The following is a 22335-nucleotide window of genomic DNA, read 5'->3' on the forward strand; positions in this document are numbered from 1 at the left end:
TCTATGTATAATATGTCCCAATGAAATAAATAAATACACAGTAAATTATATTAAATCATAGTTTTTCAATATTAAATCTAAATAAGATTAAAAAACCTTGTAAATATAAATTTATATAACTGAAAACAGCAATATTGTATTACTGTTTGTAAATACAAATGTATACAGTTTTTGCAAGCCTATTTCACCCTTTTGCAAATGAAATTCACCCTTTTGCAAATGAAATTCATCCTTTTGCAAATGAACTGCATCCTTTTGCAAATGAAATTAATACTTTTGCAAATGAAATTAATTCTTTTGCAAATGAAATTAACTCTTGTGCAAATGAAATTCATCCTTTTCAAAAATTCTATTAAAAAATAAAGAAACCGAATTAAACAATATGTGCTTTTTATGTATTTTAAACTTATATTTATATTTGTACATATGTACATACATACATATATACATATTTATTTAGAAGGTGCAAATATTATTTTATAACTTGATTAACTGAAAAATTGAGAATAAAAAAATAAAAAAAATATTTGCACCTTCTAAATAAATAAGTATGTATGTATGTATGTACAAATATAAATATAAGTTTAAACTATAATACATAAAAAGCACATATTGTTTAATTCGGTTTCTTTATTTTTTAATACGATTTTTGTAAAGGATGAATTTCATTTGCAAAAAAGGGTTAATTTCATTTGCAAGAAATTAATTTCATTTGCAAAAGGATGAATTTCATTTGCAAAAGGGTGAATTTCATTTGCAAAAGGGTGAAATAGGCTTGCAAAATCTGTATTGTATATTTTTTATTAATAATCTAATATGAAAAGTACAAAAAAAATGTAAATATATATGTACTTTAATTTTACACACCCTGTTATATTTTATTTAAAACATAAAATCTGCTTCAATTACAGGCATTTGCAAAAACAATGAAATATTTCCATCAGAAGAAAAAGCCAAAAATGGTTCTTCACCCGACTCCGCCATCGTACGTACGTACATACATATTTTCAATATAAATCTTATATACTTTCTACTAGAATCAAACCAAAATGTCTATTTTTTTTCAGATTACAATCGTACTGAAGTTTCCTTTGCCATCATCAGCATGTTTGTCATGTGCATGGGCTTCGGCTTTTCAATATACACCTTCTTGAATCCTCGTTACATGTTCAAGCGGCTTGCCGGTGGCATTCATTTCATATCAGGTATGCCAAATCATGGTTCATATACGATCAAAACGTCAAAAGTATTCATTTTAATTGATATTATTTTGTGTAGCCGCTACAGTGATGGTTGTAATACAAGTTTTGATATCGTCTGTCGACTATCTCAAGCAAATGAACGTGAATTTGTATCCGAGATCAGCTAAAGACTCGTAAGTTTACAATCATCGTATGATTTTGATTCGAATTTTCTTATTAATTATTATTATGTTACAGGTATGGATACAGTTTATACTTAGCATGGCTGGTACTGGCTATAAACATATTCTGTGGACTTGCATTTATGATTTATTCCCGTAAACGTAAAGGCAACAAAGCAGCCACCGAAGAACTTGGAATGGCTGACGAAGCCATTAATATTGGACGATAAAAATATGTATTTCAATATTAATACACTCCACGAAAACAAAAATCTTTAAATCAGTATATTTTATACACACATATGTAAATATTAAATAATATATTATATGTAGTTTATATCATGATTGTTATTTTTACATTTAAAATTTATTTGTATGTTTTTATTTCATTAAATTTGCAAATTTCAGATGCGAACTTAATATACATTTTTTTTTCTTTATATTTTATATAACAAATGTATTTAATTAATTAATTTTGTACAAAACTGAGTTGTTTATTAATAAAAACATTGAAATACCTAAAATTTTTTCACTCTGCAGTTTCAAACCTGATTTTTATTCAATCAATATTACTATGGAAACAGATTACTGTTTAAATTCAGTCGTTTTGCATTTCTCTTATTTGACGTGAAGAGTTCTAATGAAATTCTGTAGAATATAAAATGGAAAATGATGAAGAAGTATCTAAAAATAATACAGTTAACTCATCAGAAAATGAAAATAACATTTTTGAAAAGACATCCGATTTGGTGGAATCGAATAATACAGAAAATATTAAAATTGAGGATTCGTGTTTAATAAATGTGTCTTCAAAAGAATGCAACGATACGATCGTAGATAAGATGAATCCTAATGCAGAAAGTTTTACATTACAAAATAATGATTCCGGTGAACTGTCCAAGGAAGAACTTTCTGACTTTTCGATTAAAAATACAGATCGGATGAATTCAGATGATGAAAATCTAACATTAAAAATTAATTCTCCAACTGAACTATCCCAAGAGGAAATTTCTCCGTTTTCTGTGGAAATATCTGTTCAAATGAATCCGGATGTTGAAAACTTAAAATTAAAAGTAGATGTTTCTGGTGAACTATCCCAAGACGAACTGTCCCCATTTTCTATTGAAAATTTAGACCAGTTGGATCCTGATGCAGTAAATTTCACATTGAACGTTGAATGCTTAGATGACTTATCCCAAGAGGAATTATCTCCATTATCTATTGAAAACATTGAGGTTCTTCACGGTAAAGATTATAATTTGAGTGAAGAAACGTTAGAACTGGAAAAAGTATCTCCATTTACAGGTATAGCTATATGTAGATATATAAATATATATGTAGATATGTAGATATATAGATAATTAGGAATATAGATATGTTCATAGTATAGTGTATTTTATATTATTTTGTATGTTGGTTATTTGATTTTAAAAAATCCAGATGAAGTTACTTCAACATCCTTCGATATTCTTGATAAAGAAATACTAGAATTGGAAGAACTTTCTCCACTAACAGGTACCATATTACATAATATATATGTAGTTGAAAAATGTATGAGACCTATAAAATATTTCTGACTTGATTTTTAGTGAATAATGATAAAGACATAAGTGAAAACAAAGAATTATTTTCTGAATATAGTGAATTGTTTAGTCAACATACTGATTTAATCAGAAAGAATTCTGAATTACACGAAAAACTTTCTCAATATTTAAAAAATTCCGAGGTTTGTATTCCACTTAATTTGATTACTTTATCGATAATATTATTTTTCCATTTAATATCACTGTATTGATAAAAAAAAGGAAGCTGAAGTTCCACAGATGAAGTTCGAACAAGATAAAGATATATCTATGATGTATGTTGAAAGTATATACTCATATTTGATAACATTTAATGAATTTGAAATGGATAAAGCCGAGGTGAGTATAAAAAATGCTTTGGTATTTCTTAAGCATGAAAGCATTATAATATTTAGTGATGTATTATATGATAGATATTAGATGAGATTAAAAAGAACGACGAAATACGCACAGAACGACAAAATAATTATTCAACAGAACTCAAAGCATTTCAAGACAAAATTAAATCAACAGCTAATGGACTAAAATTTAATGAAAACAAGAAGCCCATAACGGAAAAGGTTTAAACTAAACACTCATTTCTAATTGTTAATATATAATAAATGTATATATTATATTTACAAATATATACATGTAGATGATTACAGCACAATTATCAAATGTAGAAAACCATATAAATGAACTTTATAAATCCAAACTTAAACATAATCGCTTGAAAGATGTGTTGAAAACAAAAGGACAGAAACTTAAAGCAGTAGAAATGCTCGAAATCGACGGACTAAATATTCATGATTTTGAAAGACTTGAAATACAAAATCAAAATTTAATGGACGGAATTGATGGTTAAGATTATATGATTTATTATTAATTTCATAAGTAATTTCAATACTGTTATTACATTATTAGTTTATTGTAGATAATAATGATCAAATGGATTCACTACAAAAACAGTTAAATGAAAAGCTACATATAATATCACACATGCGAGAACAAGAACATCATTTAGATGCAATATGCAAATTGAAAGAAGAAGAGTTACGAAATATAGAAAAAGAATGTAGAAAAGTAACCATATTTTGTATTTCAAATTTATCTGTTATTATTTTTAATTGTTTCAATTCTCAATATAATATTATGTGAAAATTAGGCAAAAGAAGAGTTAATCAATACAAAAAAACAAAAATTCACACTTAAAAGAACTTTGGATGAGAAATGTACAAATTCAAAATATCTGTTTGATAAGGAACTCCTCGAAGACTTTCAAAAATGCATTTCAACTGTGATACTATTTTATTTAACTTATAAAATTTAAAACTAAATAATATATAACATTCATTATTTTTATGTACATAAAAATTTACAGGAGAAACCACATAAGCCTAAATATAATAGCTTGAAGAGAAGTAAGTCTGACCAAAATTTAATCAGCAAAGCTACGTTGAAAGTTGAATCAAAAGTCAAAATTCGACCACGCTTTCACCGCACTGCAATTCTTCGTCCATCTGTCAACTATGAACTGTCTTGAACTGTAATTACTTTATTACTAATTTCATATTAAATAATCATTGTTTGCATATTACAATATTATATTATATAATTCAATAAAAGTGATAAAAATAGATATTGTAGATTTATTATTAAAGAATCTATACAATGTAACAATATTTCTTTGAAATCAAATTATATGCACTCATTTTTTTTGACTCTCCTCTATTTTCTTTTTTTTTTCTTTGTTCTTGCCGAATCTCCAATTCGGAGGATAGCCTTTCTTTTCAATATCATTCCACCACAATTCCTCTCCTTCAGCAAACGTTACATATACCATATTTGTAACGAACAGAACTACCAAAACAATCCAGAACACAATCTGCCACTCTTTTCTTGTTTGCTACACATATGAAAATTAAAAAATTAAAACTCAAAATCAATCCCGGCTGCAGCACAATAACTTGCAACAACATAAAGAGAAAAAAACACTGATACAGCTTACATTTGGTGCAATAATTCCAACCACGTACGGAGTTATTATTCCAGTAGTAGCTGCAATTCCATTTGTGAATGCCGTAGCCGTACCGGCATAGTTCGGTGTTATATCCAATACATTTATTTTCATGCCGCAGTAAAAAGCACCCATGAAGCCCATCGCAATTGTGAACATCGTCACCGACGATAATGGATCACAGCCCACATATGAAGCTCCCACTATGAATATCCCAGGACCGATAGATGCTGAGAAACCGATACAAATTATAAGGCGATGCGGGGTATATCCTCAATATATCCAATATTTAATCGCTATAGTTCTTTACCAACTCAAAATAAAATAAAATTTTATCGCGCGCTCATATTACTATTATTAACCTATGCTTCACCTTTATGGAATAACGCCTCGAATACTAATCTTTCCAAGCTCCTAGTAATACAAAATAAATCCCTAAAAATAATTTATAATACACCCATATATACTAACTTGAAAAAACTGCATGCCATATACATATAATATTCCGTTTGTTACAGACATTACTAACAAACTAACCAGTAGATTCTATGACAGAATCACTAATAACCATTCTAACACACTTGTGAAGAGTCTCGGTGATTACAACAAAATGTCTATACCCTTCAGGTATAAACACAGATTACCTAAACACAATCTGCTTTAGGTCATCGACTTTAGAGAGTCTTTAATTAATATTATGTATTAGATGTATTATGAACATTTGTAAGGATTGTAAATAGGTTTTTGAGCTCTTTTTACTATTATGCTGTACATTAACATTAGAATAATATACATAATACTATGATTACTAACAAAATTAAATTAAAATTGTATAAACACAGATTACCTAAACACCACAATCTGCTTTAGATCCTCGACTTTAGAGAGTCTTTAATTAATATTATGTATTAGATGTATATATTATGAGCATTTATGTATAAGAATTGCAAATAGGTTTTTGAGCTCTTTTTCCTATTATGCTGTAGATTAACATTAGAATAATATAATACTATGATTACTAACCAAATTAAATTAAATTGTAAAATAGAAAATTATCAGTAGATCAGTAGCTATTAAAATAGATATAAGATGTATTGTGAACATAATTTCATAATAATAAAATAATTTCATAATTTCATAAAAAAAAAAATAGTGAATACATACATATATTCAAACAAAAATTGTTTTACAAAGCAGTTACAATTTTACCAATTGAAGTGAAGAGCTTGCGGGCATTCTTAATCGATATATATTTTTTGCGTATCAACAAATCACAAACGGTTCCAAATATCATCGAAGTGCTCCACATTGCAATGTATGGCAGGGCAGCAAGCATTCCTGTATTTTGGATGTTGAATTTCAGAACATCAGTCATATACTTGGGCAAATCCGTAACAATCGTAAAGTAGCCCCAATCATGACCGATCTGTGAAATTAAAATCACATATTTATATTCTACCAGTGTTGTGCCCGATGAAATATCATCGCATGGGTGTTGGCATATTAAGTTCTGTAACGTGACGTTCTCCCAGCCGTCCCATTAGTTTGCAACATTAGCCCTTATTTTGGGATGGCCACACTCTTGTCCATTCGCTCTTCGACCGTACCAGGGCACAGGTGTGCCTCCCTCCCCCCTCTATCTCTCCCGAGCCGTTCCCAGCGTGAACGCGCCCAGTAATCAGCCATTTTGGATAGCCGTGGGACGGTTGAGTTATATAAAGGACAGGTCGCTCAAGGCATCTTCGACGTCCGGTTACATCCCTATTGTTTAGCCTACTTGCACTTAGTCTGGAGATAATCCTTGAAACCAATTATAACGGTAACACAGTCTCTGGGATGCTACTCGACCTAATCCGATTGCACTTACTCGGCGGTGTACGTAACAGTATGTTAAGTTTCCAAATATATACTACTATGAACTCTCATGCCATTGCTAAGGCAAAAATAAAAAAACCCGCTCATAACTTCTATTATCGCAGATAGAATAAGCTTAAACTTGAAAGTAAATGATTTTTTCCAGCTCGGCCAAAAAAATGGCTTACAAAGCAGCAATACATAAATTAATCTACACTAAACCAATGATTCAAAACCCACAAAACTACCTATGTATATACTCACAGCAGCGATTATTACAGACCATAGCGGAATCGATGTTATAAATGGTATCCAAGGAACATTTTTCTTCGTCTGCTCTTCAATAGTCGCCTCTAAGTATGCTCTCTCATGATCTGATATAAAGGGATGCAATTGTGGAGTACTGAACACTAAGATAACCTACATTCAAAAACAGAAAACAGTTACATTTTATATGGCACAAATGGAATATATTAACAAAAAATATACTCCCGTACCCATAGTATGAACCAAATCACTCCAGCTATACCAAAATAGTAGAAAACATAAGGCCAATTCCCATCCACACCCATCACAAACCCAGAAATGGCCATTCCCAAAATATTTCCAATTTGAGCACCACCGAATATTATGGCACTTATAGTTCCACGTTCTTCTTTTGGCACCCAACGAGACATCAAAGCCGAAATCGAAGGAAACATTGAACCCTTAAAGCATTCATATTAAAATCTAGTTGAATCTCAAGAAACACATCACAATCTTACATACAATTTACCTCTCCAAAACCTTCTAAAACTCGTACAATGATCAATGCTGTAGCACCACCGAGCTTGACAAAATACGGTGTGGCCAATGTCAATATAGCAGTTATCAGCACTCCAGCACCTATAGTATATTTTGCTCCGTACCTTTCAGCAAGTAATCCACCCGGTATGTGAGTTAGCACATAACCATAGTAAAAAGAACCCAAGATGATTCCTTGGAGCTCTTCATACCAATCATACCGCTCGATTTTATCAAAACCAGATATTTGCGGTGACTCTGGACAACTGTCTGGATTGATGTGTGTGCTGTTTGTAGGTTTGCTTATCACCATTTGAGTAATTGCCATGTTCAAACAGACTCACATTGTGAATGCAATGGTTATACACCAAAATCCCATGATTGCTAACATGTATCGTTGCGGTATAAGAAATACTGTAAAGTTTAATCATCAGTAATAGAGATTATTTACATTCATATATAAAAACTAATATCAGTTATATTTTTGTAGCACGTTTTTATAATAGAAGTTCTACATTATAAGAGTTAAAATTGGCACAAAACTATGAAACGAAGGAAAACCATGGAAAAAAGAAGTTAAGCAAGTGATAGTTGAATAAAATTAAAAATAAGACTCTTCTAATAACTTCTAGTTAGAATACCATAAGGAATTAATTAAACTAATACTAGATTTAATAGTTCTGACTCGAAAATTTATTTTTACATAGTAGTAGGTGAATAAAAATATCAACTTGCATTTCGAAACATGTAATTTCCATCCTGTTGGCATTTTTGGAATCCTTTCAAAATGAATTGTTAGATCCCTCTTCTAACATATGTAAGTATTACAATATGCATTGATTCGTATTTTCACCTTTTTATAATGATTTTTGTTTCTATAGTAACAAATAATATTAAATGTACAGTACTATTTTATTTATTCAAAAATTTTCGAAACATTATTCAAAATATAGCGTTAAACATTAATATTTAGCTTATTTAATCCGATTAAATGATTGTTCGACTTTTTTCGATTGTTCCAATAGCCGTGGGTAAGATTTGAAGATAACTAAATATAAATTTACTGGAATTTTTTAATTCTGAATTATTGAGATGTTTTGATAAAAAAATCAAATAACGACAAATATATTATATAAATTCTCATATGAATTTCTTTCCAATTCCTGAACACAGTAAGATACTTTCCCAGTTCATTTCTTTACATAATAAACTGTAATAATGTTAGTTCTATTGAAGCTACGGCTACGTACAATGGAATTTTACTTCAAGAAGAAGATTAATTATCTAAAATGTATTTTAAAATCACAATGATCTGTAAAATTTAAATAGTAATAATTAATTTTGTTAAAATTTATAAATTTCACTGAAGGAATACAACTATCTTGAAAGTCAACCTGATTATTCTTAATTAAATTTTATAGTATTATGTTGAAAAACAAAATTGTGAATGATATTATAGATAAAAGAATTTTAAAATGTTTAAGTACTCCTCAATATGTACTTGAATCATCAGATACTAAAATACACAGTCGACAATTGACTTTCAAAGTGTTGATATCTTTATTGTGTACAGCTGTAGGTATTTTTAAATAAATTTTTAGATATATTTCAAAATGCTAACTGGATGGAAGTTAAATATATCAAAATGTAAGTTTAGATTTTTAATAATATTTTTATATATAGGTCGATATTTAAGTAAAATTTAACTTTGGAATGTGTAACAAACATAAAACACTTTCCTTAATGTAAAATGTAACCTATAAAATTTCTTTCAAATTTTTATGCATATTTAATAATTCAGATCGAGATAATCATAAATAAGACACACGATTAATTTAACATTTCATTTTTTTGCATATCTTATATTGTAGTATTTTTAATTCCGCAAAGATGGGTAATCGGAATCATGGGATTCTGGTGTGTGGCAATAACGTATATGTTACGAGTGTGTTTGAACATTGCAATAACCCAAATGGTTATAGAAAGCTCGAAAAACAATACCCACATTGACCCAAACAGCTGTCCAGATCCTCAAAATCAAATTCTAGTGCAAACATTTGAGGTATTTAATGTTCACAATCGATATGATTGGGATGAAGAGTTGCAAGGGATCATTTTGGGAGCCTTTTACTATGGATATGTACTTACCCATGTACCAGGTGGCTTAATCGCTGAAAAGTATGGGGCAAAATACACGGCAGGGATTGGAGTATTAATCACTGCTCTACTAACGATAGCGACACCTTTTTTCATTGATTTTGGTGGTTCAACAGCGTTGATTGTGGTACGAGCTGTAGAAGGTATCGGAGAGGTACATATGTCAAATTATCCGCTAAAACTATGATTGATATCCACACAATAATATCCTTAAATTTAATTTAAATTAATTAGGGTCCAATGTTTCCTGCTATGTCAACTTTAATGTCTTGTTGGGTACCAAAACAAGAACGTGGTATTATGGGTTCACTGATATTTGGCGGGGCTCAAATAGGAAATATTCTAGGAATGGTCATTTCTGGATTTCTGATGGATGCCGAAGGAAATTGGCCGTCCGTCTTTTACACTTTTGGTAGTCTTGGTGTAGTTTGGTTTATACTATGGGTATTTTCTTTCTGTTTATACACATATAAATTTATACATATATAAATAAAATAATTTATAATTTTATTATATAGACAATTTTAGTATACAGTGAACCAAAATTACATCCATTCATATCAGACGATGAGAAAGCATTCTTAGAAAAACATATAGAAGAAAAGACGAAGAAACGTGTTCCTTGGAAGCCATTTTTACTGTCGATTCCATTGTGGTCAATTGTTATTGCTGCTGTAAATACTTTTTGAATGCTAATTCAAACACATTTTCAATTTTATGACAAACATATCTCTTATGTATATACAATATATTCTACTTGAGGTGTGCGTGCATTCGCACGGCACATTTCGGGTATTATTTCCTAACGCATGCGCGCTTTATGTGTTCATGCGTTGTTGTTTATTTTGTACTTGGTTTTTTATTGGAACAGTGATGTGCGGTTGTTCTTGTGCGATATTCATGAACAACCGTTTCGTTCTCCGACGAAAGGGTCTCTTAGACTGTATTCGTTAGGGGGTGGTGGCCTCATGTTGAGCGCTTTAAGGGTCAAATTCCTTGACCTTTAAAGCGGGCTTATAAAACAATATGTGTAGTAGATACATCATGTAAACATTTTTGGTCAACGATGAAATTTTAAACTCATAAATAATTCTAGATTGGTCACGATTGGGGCTATTTCACAATTGTCACAGACTTACCAAAGTACATGACTGAGGTGCTTAAGTTCAACATCAGCAGCACAGGATTGCTAGCAGCACTACCATATGCTGTAATGTGGATCACTTCCATGATTTTTGGTAGTATTTGTGATCTTTTGATAAAAAAGGGATATATATCCATTAAGAATTCAAGAAAGTTATATACAACCATTGGTAATATTTCAATCAGTCAATAATATATATAAAAAAAATCATCTAAACAAATGTAGATTCATTTTATAGGAGCTATTGGACCCGGTGTGTTCATAGTTGGAGCTTCATATGTAGGATGCGATGCCACTCTGTCAGTGGCTATGTTTACAATTGGAATGGGTTTCATGGGTGCATATTACTGTGGAATGAAAGTAAATGTTCTGGATATAACTCCAAACTATGCCGGTACAGCCACAGCATTCATTAATGGAATTGCAGCCATTTCCGGTATTATAACTCCATACATAGTCGGAGTTATTGCACCAAATGTACGTTAAATCAGAATTATTAGTATTGCAGTATTACCATTTCTTGTTGCTGTAAGTTCCTTTCTGTATTTGCGTTTTAATTTTTAAATTTTTGCATAGCATACAAGTAGAGAATGGCAAACAGTGTTCTGGATCGTTTTGGCAGTTCTGTTTGTCACAAATGTAATCTATATAGCATTTGCCGAAGGAGAGGAATTGTGGTGGAATGATATTGAAAAAAATGGCTATCCCTCAAATTGGAAATCTTCTGAGAATGATGAAGAAAATGAAACAACAAAATGAAAACATTGGATCTAATGCAATGTATTGATGTTTATTCAAATCTCATCACTTTCCTGAATCACTAATATTTTGTGGATATATTTAAGTGAAATAATAACTTTATTATGCTGTTGATTTATGGAATTATTATATTTTATAAAATAAGCCTTACTTATTTTGAAAAAGCATTACTTAGCTTGGATTCCATCGAATCATCTTAATTCATAACGTTTATTGTTGGACATACATAATAGTACATATTATGTACATTTGGCAATTATAATGGCATGTATTGCTAAATTATAGCTTGTCTAATACATTTCGATATATATGTATGTGTGTATGTAAAAAATGCATTTTTTAATAAATCTAATTTATTTCATCTTTAAATTTTCTCATATATTTACACTATGTACATTTCATTTCATTAGTATTTGTAGTATGTATGCAAACTCTAAATCTCGATTCCTATTAGTCAATCGATCGATGCCAATTTGTTGGAACCGTTTCAATGAAAATCAGATGAATTGGCAAACTCTGATAGGAAACGATCGACCTGGAGTCACAAATCCCAGGTCTGGCCAGCAGAAACCAGTGACATTTGAACCCACTTTATATTTAAAAGCTAACTTTCCATACAAAAGTCAAAATTATTGTATCATTCATTTATAATATTATTCAAAACATTTCTGATTTTCTATAGAAATTATAGATTATAGATGAAACTATAGAGTTTCTAAATTTTTAAAATAGATGTGGTTAATATTTGAGTTTTTCTAATTTGAAATCAGTCATCTCTTGATTTTTAGCTATGTTGAAATTGTTAATTTTATCAGATGATATTTATATTTCATTTATGACTATCTACTTCTTACTACTTACTAATTCTGACTATCAACCTCGTTCCACCAAATTGCAATATATCAAGACTCGTTTTCCCAACTTTTTCGGTGTATTTCGTCGTTGATTTAGTATGTACATACAAAACACAAATACGAAAACTTTTTACATAGATAAATACTTATTAAACGAGATAAACATTAACTATTTTAACTTTTAAGCGTTTTTTTTTTTATTTTAAAGGTGTGTTAATAAGCTAAAAAATCTATGAATGATCACAATATTTTATTTATTTTATTTTATTAATTGAAAAATCAACAGACAGGATGTACAGAGATAGGTATAAAAAAAAACAAAAAGTAAATAAATAATATATGTAACATCCGAGTCCAATAATAGATTTTTACAAAAATGAAAAAGATAAATATAAGGAAAACAAATTAAAAAGTAAAGAATAAAGGCATGACAAAATATGTAGTACATTGCATAATTAAACTATAGTATTAAAATATTTGGAAAAGGTTATAAGATAGAATATAAGAAGAAATTGAAATTTACAAATATAAAAAACAAATGAAAAAGGTAAATACAAAATAAACAAATGAAAAGGAAAAGAATGAAAGCTATAATATGATTAAATAGCACATTACATAACTAAACTAAAGTATAAAAATAATGGAAATATTGAAAAAATAGAATAGGAGAAAAAATGAATCAATCGGTCAAGATTCTCTTGATGTTAGACCTGAATTGATGTAGGGAAATACCAAACAGATCAACCTCATTCAGCTCTCCGTTAAACATACGATAAACGCGCTGCAGATAAAAATATTTTTGGGAATTAGTATTGAAAGGATCAAGTGAAAAGAGTGCAACGCGTCTAGAGTATCGAACTGGGATTCTGAAATTAACCTTATTCAGTAAATCAGAACAATCAAGAAAACCATTTATGAGCTTAAAGAAGAATATAGCATCAGAATGTCGTCGCCTGACAGAAAGATTGTTAAAAGAAAGGATTTTTAAAATGTCGGAAACAGTAGAATGGGTATAGGTAGGAAAAAGGTAGCGTAAGGATTTAATAAATTTAAGTTGAACTTTCTCAATACAATTAATATGGGATAAATAAAAAGGTGACCAGATAATTGAGGCAAATTCAAGGTGAAACCTTACAAAGGAAAAATAAAGTAATTTTAGTACATAAGGATCATTAAAGGGTTTTGTTGAGCGGAGTAGGAATCCAAGAGATTTAAATGCTTTGTTGGTAATAAAAGAAATATGTTCAGAGAAATCTAGTTTATTATTGAGTATTACACCAAGATCCTTAATAGAAGATGACGTGTTAAGGATTGAATGATTTAATTGATATTGATTAGTAATAATTGACTTATTTCTAGTGAAATTTAAAATAGAGCATTTTTCTAGATTAATAAAAAGATCATTATTTAAACAATATATAGAGAATCTATCTAGATCTTCTTGTATCTTATGACAATCGTCTATGGTGTATATAGGTTTGTAAATTTTTAAATCATCAGCGTAAAGAAGTATAATATGTCTCGTATATAAGAGATATTACATACATATATACAATATACAAAATTCTCTTTAAACAGAGCACATATTCAGTAGATGAAAAATCATTCTGAATAACATGTAATTCCAAAAATTGATACTTGTACTTAATTTCAAATCTATCTGATGACTTCAGTCACTCTTTGGAATATGTTAGAGTAATAAAAATAGATTTATTCGATAGAAGCCTGTGATAAAAGATAAATCAATGTTAGAGAGTTGAAGTGCTACTCAATATATAATAGATATTAAAATAAATAGTCGACAATCAACTTTCAGAGTATCAATATGTATTATATATTGTGTAGGATTTATTATTAATTTTTTAAAATGTCAACTGAGCGGAAATTGTATATTTCAAAATGTGAGTCGGGATGTTTAAATTTAATTTAACAGTTAATATATTTCATATAATGAAGTAAAATCTTACTTCAGAACATTTGACATAAATATTATAAAACACTTTTATGATTCTTAAACAAAATCTCCAAAATTTTTCTAAAACAATTATACTTAAGTAACATTGTATTAAAACTGTTTCAACATAAAATTAACGACATTTGTTATATTGCAGTATTTTTGATTAAGCAAAGATGGTTAATCGGAATTATGGGATTTTGGTGTATAGCCATATCATTTATGTTAAGAGTCTGTTTGAATATTGCAATAACCCAAATTATCATTGGAAACTCGAAAAACAGTACCCATATTGATCCAGACACCTGTCCTAATCCTCAAAATCGAATTCACATGCAAAAAGTTGAGGTTTTAATGTTCACAATCAACATGATTGGGATGAAGAGTTGCAGGGGATCATTTTGGGAGCCTTTTACTATGGATATGTACTTACCCATGTACCAGGTGGCTTAATCGCTGAAAGGTATGGCGCAAAATATACAATAGGTATTGGAGTGTTGATCACTGCTATATTGACGATAAGTACACCGTTTTGCATTGATTTTGTTGGCTCAACGGGGTTCATTGTGATACGAGTTATAGAAGGTCTCGGACAGGTGTTTCTGACTATTGCTTGTAGTTAGTTGATAAATATCAAATATAATCCATGAATTTAATTTGAATTGTTTAGGGTCCAGTGTATCCTGCAATTAAAACTTTAATGTCTCGTTGGGTGCCAGAACATGAAAGAGGTATTATGGGTTCATTGATATTTGGTGGGGCCCAAATTGGAAATATTCTAGGAATGGCCATTTCTGGATTTTTGATGGGTGCTGATGGAAATTGGCCCTCCGTTTTCTACATATTTGGTACTCTTGGAATAGTTTGGTTTTTTACTATGGGTATTTTCATATTATTTATATATGTATATGCTACATTTGAAGTGTATCTTCCAGTAGTAACATATTTTGACTAGTTGGAGTATATTCCATCTAACCTGGTACCAAATACCGTTATATTTAATAAGTGTGTTCGTTGTCGCGTTCGGTCGTGTCGCCAAAGTGTGTTTTTGCTACTTCTTCATTGTTACTAAATAAAATATAAAATGGCCAAGTACGTGCAAAGCGTCTCCAAAATATTAGAGAGTATGGTCCAAGTCCTCATGGACCCTGTCAATAGATTTAGCAAGGACCAAATGGCCAAATTGATGCCTTTCACCTCTGATATCTCGCAAACTGTAGGCGAAATGTCCTGTAATATTGCAATACTGGAAGGAGAGCTGTCAGCTACCAAAATTTATATGTCTAAAGATACACCCACCACGATTGAATCGACATTGGAACTTGTTAGTGAAATGGAAGAAAGAAAAAATAGAAAAAACAATGTTATCATATTTGACATTACTGAAACAGGTAATAATGACGACAATAATGTAATCGCAAATTTATTGTCAAAAGCCGAGCTACCTAACCACAAATTCACCGCTCATAGAATCGGATTAAAACAAGGTACGAAGCCAAGTCCCCTAAAAGTTAAACTCGATTCAAATTAGGAATTAAAATAAAAAATGACCTAACGTACATGCAAAGACTACATATAAACAATTTGTGGAACGAAATGAATACCAGAAAAGACAAAGGTGAAAGTGACTTAATAATAAAATATTTTAATGGAGTGCCTAAAATAATAAATAAAAATAGTACAAAAAACTAACAATATATTACCAAAATGTCAGAAGCATTATATCTAAAATACAATTCCTTAAAAATGCTATAGCTGCTTCCGCATATGACATCATATTATTAACAGAAACGTGGCTAAACAACCTTATAAATGACTCCGAACTAAACTTTCATACATACAATATGTATAGATATGATAGAAACATAAACACCAGTACGAAGACTCGTGGCGGTGGCGTGGCAATTCTTATTAAAAAAGTTCATTCATCATCTGTCATCATCAACACAAACAATTCCATCGAACAAATATTTATATCAACCAAAATTTTCAATGTAAAGTGCATATTCGGTTGTGTTTACATCCCTCCATCCTCTGACATTAGTGTATATAATAATTTTATAAATAATATTGAAACAATCAGATTAAAATATCCTGATTCAAAATTCTTAATAACTGGTGATTTTAATCTACCAAATTTGGACTGGCAAAACCTTGAAATGAATGAAAATTCTCCAATTCATCAAGAAATTATAAATTTATCTTTAAATTTAGGTCTTAAACAATTTAATACTATTTCCAACTTGAATGATCGTGTCTTAGATTTAGTTTTTTCCAATTTCAAAAACACTAACGTTATGAAATCTCATGATGTTCTATCTCCAGTGGATGGCCATCATCCACCCCTAGATATTATTATTACTTTAAATAAATCTACTAATCTACCTTTAATTCAGCAAAATATTTTTGATTTTCACAGAGCCGATTATAACGAAATCATGAACCAATTAAATGTCACTAATTGGTCGTTCTTAAACGATAACATTAACTTTGAATCAAAAGTCATTATGCTGAATGAATTATTAATCTCTTGTATATACAACCATGTTCCTCAATATAAAAATAAGTTGCATTTTTTTCCAAAATGGTTTAGTCCCGAATTAAAAAACCTAATACATAAAAAAAAAGTGTGCACAAATTATTCAAAATTTATAACTCTACACACATATATATTGAATTCAAAAAACTAAGAGCTTTGTGTAAACTACATATATCCAAATGTTTTAAACTTTATATTAAAAAAACAGAATCATTCATTGATTCAAATTCCAAATATTTTTGGTCATTTACTAAAGAATTAAACAACAATAAAACATATATACCAGAAAACATTCAACTTAACGGTAAATTTGTTGACAATACTAATGATTCAGTCAATCTTTTTGCTGATTTTTTCAAATCGATCTATGTCAAAAACAACAACAATAATTCTAATTATAGCATTGTAAATAATAATGTCCTGATTTCACCTTTACATTCTATAAATATATCTATTCAAAAATTGATTAACAAAATAAATGCCTTAGATATATCTAAATCTGCGGGTCCTGACAACATACCCCCAATTTTTATCAAGAATTGTGCCAATGTATTAACTTATCCTCTTTTTAATCTCTTTAATCAATCTATTTCCACTGGTATATTTCCCAATTCTTGGAAGTCTGGCTATTTAATGCCTCTCCATAAAAATGGGGATAAACATAATGTAATGAACTATAGAGCCATCTGTCAACTATCAACTATTCCAAAACTTTTTGAAAGTTTAGTATTAGACGAATTTATTCCTTTCATTAATAACATTATTATTCCACAACAACATGGTTTTACTTCTGGTAGATCTACCTTATCCAATTTATTATTATATGAAAATTTTATTTCTAGTGCCTTATCTGTTAAATTGCAAGTTGACTCAATTTACACTGATTTCAGTAAAGCATTTGACAAAGTTGATATTGAGATTTTATTATATAAACTAAACAGTATCGGAATCAGCGGTGTATTACTAAACTGGTTTCGGAGCTATTTGTCCAATAGATCATTATTAGTTAAAATCGGCCATTCTAAATCTTACTCCTTTAATCCAACTAGTGGCGTTCCCCAAGGATCTCACATGGGACCAGTCCTATTCAATATTTTTATAAATGATATTATAAATATATTTAATGATGTTAAAGTGCTCTTATTTGCAGACGATTTAAAAATATTTAAATGTATAAAAGACACTAACGATTGTGCTACTTTACAAACTAATTTAAACTCATTAAACGATTGGTGTTCTTTTAATAAATTATATTTAAACATTAAGAAGTGTTCTGTTGTCAGGTTCAGTAGGTCAAATAACAAAATTATTTATAATTATCATATAAATAATGAATCATTACCATCATCATCGCTAATTAAAGATCTAGGAGTTATTTTTGACGACAAATTAACTTTTAATTCTCATATAAATTTTATCACAAAAAATGCCATCAAAACACTTGGTTTCTTAATAAGAAATAGTACTCACTTCAAAAATGTAAATACGATTAAAATTTTATACACCACTCTGGTTAGAAACCAATTAGAGTACAATTCTACCATTTGGTCTCCTTATTTAATGAAACAAATTAACATAATAGAGTCAGTGCAAATAAAGTTCACTAGATTCATCAAATTTAAATTTTTTAAAAGTCATAATCACTATGTCAGTAACGTTATTATTTATAGGAAACTTAATTTGCTAAAATTATATGACAGAATTGGGACTTATTGAGAATTGGGAATATCCAAATTGGGACCCTTATTATTTATATTATATATAAACGATATTGTTAAGGTAATTAAGATGTGTAAAATACATTTGTTTGCAGATGATACATTGATATATATAATTGGAAAGAATGTTGATGTAATGTCTGAGATTTTAAATATAGAATTAAATTATGTGAATGACTGGTTGTGTGAAAATAAATTAAAGTTGAATGTGAATAAAACAAAAATGATGTGGTTGAATGGTAAAAATAAAAATATATTGAATGAAATTAGAATTGATGATAAGTTAAATGAAAAAGTTGAAAATATAAAATACTTAGGTGTATACATAGATTCAGGACTAAATTTTAAAATGCACGCTGACTATATAATAAAAAAAATGGCTAGAAAAGTTGGTGTATTATGTAGATTAAGAAATATTTTAAGTAAAAAAAGTAAAATTTTAGTGTTTAATTCAATTGTCTTGCCACATGTGGTTTATTGTGCCACTGTGCTTAATTTGTTTAGTGGCCAAAATTTAGAAAAAATGCAAAAAATACAGAATAAAGCTATGAGAGCTATTTTGAATGTGAGTAGATTTAAGAGTATTGGAAGTATGTTAGATGAATTAGGATGGATGAGTATTAGAATTAGTCTAAATATTAGTACATTGTCTTTTGTTTATAAGTTAGATCATAAGTTATTACCTAAGTATTTTGATGATTATATAATAAGGAATAGAGATAAACATAGTTTTTATACTAGAAATAAGGACAAACTAGTTGTAAGTAGAGTAAGAAAGAATAAGACGGCTGGGGGTGTTTTTCACAGGGGTGTGCTCATGTATAATGCCCTCCCTGAGTGCGTCAGGTCTGCTAAAAACATGGATGCATTCCTGCGAGGTGCGAAGAGACACCTCTGTGAGGGACAGTACATATAAGTTAATTATAAATTTTAGAGTTAAGTATAATAATTAAGATGTATTTTTTTTTTTTTAAATTAGCTTGATAGCTAAAATATATATAAATAAAATAAAATAAAATAAATAGAAGGAAAATTAACGATATTTCAGTTCTGTGTGGTCTTCTTAATGGCACTATTAAATGCTCTGACTTGGTGAGTTTAGTGTGCTTCCATGTGCCGGGTAGATCAATTAGATGTAACCATCTTTTTGATATGCCCAGGTTTTCCACTAATTACTCATTGAACTCAGCTATGTTGAGACTGCACAGAGTTGGAAACGAATTATCCATGGTCGATTTATTCATTGTTAGTAAATATAACATGAAATCTATTTTATTTAAATATTATTTTAATATAATGTAATTTATTTTGTAGTATATGAATGTATGTGTATTTTTCTTTTATATTTCATTTTAATTTTTTTTTCTTTTTCTTTCTCTATTTCCAACATGTAAAATGGTCAATTTTTTCTTGACCGTAAAAAAAAAAAAATAAAATAAAATAAAATAAAATAAAATATTTGAAGTGTATTTTCAGTTGTAATATATTTTGACTAGTTGTAATTTCATTCATATGGCGAATTACATTCCAACTGATTAAACATATGTACATATATTACAATTAAAAAATAATTCAACTATAAGTTCGTACCAGATAAGATGAAGAGGCTAGGTTTTCGTGAAAACGTCATTCGACTAGGAAATTGATTTGGAAAGTCACATTTTCGTTTTGAAAATAATCATAGAACAATCATAATACAGTACTCATTACCTAGCAAATATGAACGCTTAATTGAATTCTAAAGCATTCGTAAAAACATCAGAGCTGTAAAAACTCAGCTGTTATATTACAACTGGCGCACATTGTTGAAAGTCTATTTGCGCTTGTAGTGTATTATTTTCTAGTTGAATTGTATTCGAATATGAATGACCTAAAACGCCAGTTGGAATATATTACAACTGAAATTACACTTTGACTGTAACATATACAATACACACAACATAAATTGAATGCGAATAAAATTAATTTTAATTATATTATTTATAAATGTAAATCATTTTAGTATATAGTGAACCAAAATTACACCCATTCATATCAGAAGATGATAAAGTATTCCTGGAAAAACATATTAAAGAGAAAACGAAGAAACGTCTTCCCTGGAAGCCATTTTTGCTGTCGATTCCATTGTGGTCAATTGTTGTTTCTGCTGTAAATATCTTTTGAATAATTATTCTAATAATGAATAATTAGATTTTAAAATTTCTTAATCCAATTAATCAAAATCCAAATAGTTTTATTTAAAAATATAAATGCACTTTGTAACGGACGGTTTTACGCGCGTTATCTGATCTCGCGGTGGGAGATCCAGAGGGCGGATACGTCGTTCTTCTTCCAAGGGTCGGCTTATAGGGAAACTAACCTTAGGATACAGTTTATATAGTCGGGGAGGTTCCTGATTGCAAATCGTCTCGTTGATAACAGCTTCCTCGTGGTTGGGAGCTGGCTCTGCGCTTCGGACCGGTCCACTCGCGTCTGATGTTTCTTCGGAAACGGCGTGAGCAATACGAGGACGTTGGCTGGAACTCTTGGGAGGGAGTGATGCTGCACTCGACCTCACAGCGGTTCTTCAGCAAGATGGCGGATCTCTGAACCCCGTCTCCCCGTGGAGACATGCACAGGAGAGGTCCTTCTTCGGCGGGGGATGGCGGTAGAGAGAGCTTATCTCGAAGCGCTCGAGATGAGCATGGTAGTTGGCGCGGTAAAGTCACGGGCGCCACCCTAAGAATTACTATCGTTACCAACTGAAGGGACACTCGGGAGAACGTCGCGTTACAACTTGTAATTATTAATACTGTTTGAATACTATATTACCAGTAAAAATCGATTTTCGAAATAAAAATAATTATAGATTGGTCATGATTGGGGTTATTTTACAATTGTCACCGACTTACCCAAATACATAACAGAGGTGCTTAAGTTCAACATCAGAAGCACGCGATTGCTAGCAGCACTACCGTTTGCTGTAATGTGGGTCACTTCAATGATTTTTGGTAGTGTTTGTGACATTTTGATAAAAAAGGGATATACATATATCCATTAAGAATTCGAGAAAGTTATATACAACCATTGGTAATATTTCAATCAGCCAATAACATGTATAAAACAAATCTTCTTATCAAATGTAGATTCATTTTATAGGTGCTATTGGACCCGGAGTGTTCATAGTTGGAGCTTCAAATGTAGGATGCGATGCCACGCTGTCGGTGAGGGTGTTTACAATCGGCATGGGTTTTATGGGTGCTTGTTCCTGTGGTTTTAAAGTAAATGTGTTAGACTTGGCTCCAGACTAAGCCGGCACAGCTACAACATTCACCAATGGAATTGCAGCGATTTCCGGTATTATAACTCCATACATAGTTGGAGTTATTGCACCAAATGTAAGTGTTGCCATTATTTTATATAGGTTTGAGATTATGTGGTATGATTTTATGTTGTTATAAGTCCTTATATCAATAGAGTGTGTTGATTTCAATTTCAAGTATTGTAATCCTATGTAGAAAACGAGGAAAGAGTGGCAAACAGTGTTCTGGATCGTGTTTGTAGTCTTGTTCGTTACAAATCTTGTATATATAATATGCGCAGAACGAGAGGAGATATGGTGGAATAATATTGAAAGTAATGGCTGTTC

The 22335-nt window shown here is 30.1% G+C and overlaps 3 protein-coding genes and 1 pseudogene across 13 annotated transcripts in view; 3 read left to right on the forward strand and 1 right to left on the reverse strand.

Moving 5' to 3' along the window:
• The window catches only part of LOC143910435 (uncharacterized), a 448390-nt gene that overhangs the window by 69403 nt on the left and 356652 nt on the right, over positions 1-22335 (forward strand). For 9 of the 11 annotated variants that reach the window (XM_077428906.1, XM_077428909.1, XM_077428913.1 and 6 more), the window contains 4 exons: positions 912-989; positions 1068-1205; positions 1279-1375; positions 1440-1882. In XM_077428906.1, the coding sequence (XP_077285032.1) occupies positions 912-989; positions 1068-1205; positions 1279-1375; positions 1440-1593 (467 nt within the window). In that variant the 3' untranslated portion in view covers positions 1594-1882. Of the gene's footprint in view, positions 1-911; positions 990-1067; positions 1206-1278; positions 1376-1439; positions 1884-22335 lie in introns of those variants that run through there. The other 2 variants (XM_077428902.1, XM_077428904.1) reach the window with 2 other exon arrangements.
• On the reverse strand, positions 4637-8351 carry LOC143910353 (sialin-like). The gene is given in 7 exon segments (XM_077428783.1): positions 4637-4834; positions 4937-5175; positions 6155-6371; positions 7064-7219; positions 7297-7506; positions 7575-7996; positions 8318-8351. Coding segments are annotated over 7 exon segments (1476 nt in total).
• LOC143910711 (sialin-like) lies at positions 8706-12008 on the forward strand. The gene is made up of 6 exons (XM_077429301.1): positions 8706-9893; positions 9974-10183; positions 10258-10413; positions 10836-11052; positions 11122-11360; positions 11460-12008. Exons 1-6 carry the CDS (start codon positions 9489-9491, stop codon positions 11640-11642), a joined length of 1410 nt encoding a protein of 469 aa, XP_077285427.1. The 5' UTR covers positions 8706-9488; the 3' UTR covers positions 11643-12008.
• Positions 14627-21997, forward strand: LOC143910354 (putative inorganic phosphate cotransporter; annotated as a pseudogene).

This window comes from Arctopsyche grandis, chromosome 4 (assembly GCF_051622035.1).
Source record: "Arctopsyche grandis isolate Sample6627 chromosome 4, ASM5162203v2, whole genome shotgun sequence".
Taxonomy (NCBI): domain Eukaryota; kingdom Metazoa; phylum Arthropoda; class Insecta; order Trichoptera; family Hydropsychidae; genus Arctopsyche; species Arctopsyche grandis.

Bases quoted from the DNA above. Each gene is read 5' to 3' on its own strand.
- LOC143910711 (XM_077429301.1), top strand. From the start codon at position 9,489: ATGGGATTCTGGTGTGTGGCAATAACGTATATGTTACGAGTGTGTTTG. The intron at 9,894-9,973 runs GTACATATGTCA...TAAATTAATTAG, and splicing joins CTGTAGAAGGTATCGGAGAG to GGTCCAATGTTTCCTGCTAT. The intron at 10,414-10,835 runs GTAAATACTTTT...AAATAATTCTAG, and splicing joins GGTCAATTGTTATTGCTGCT to ATTGGTCACGATTGGGGCTA.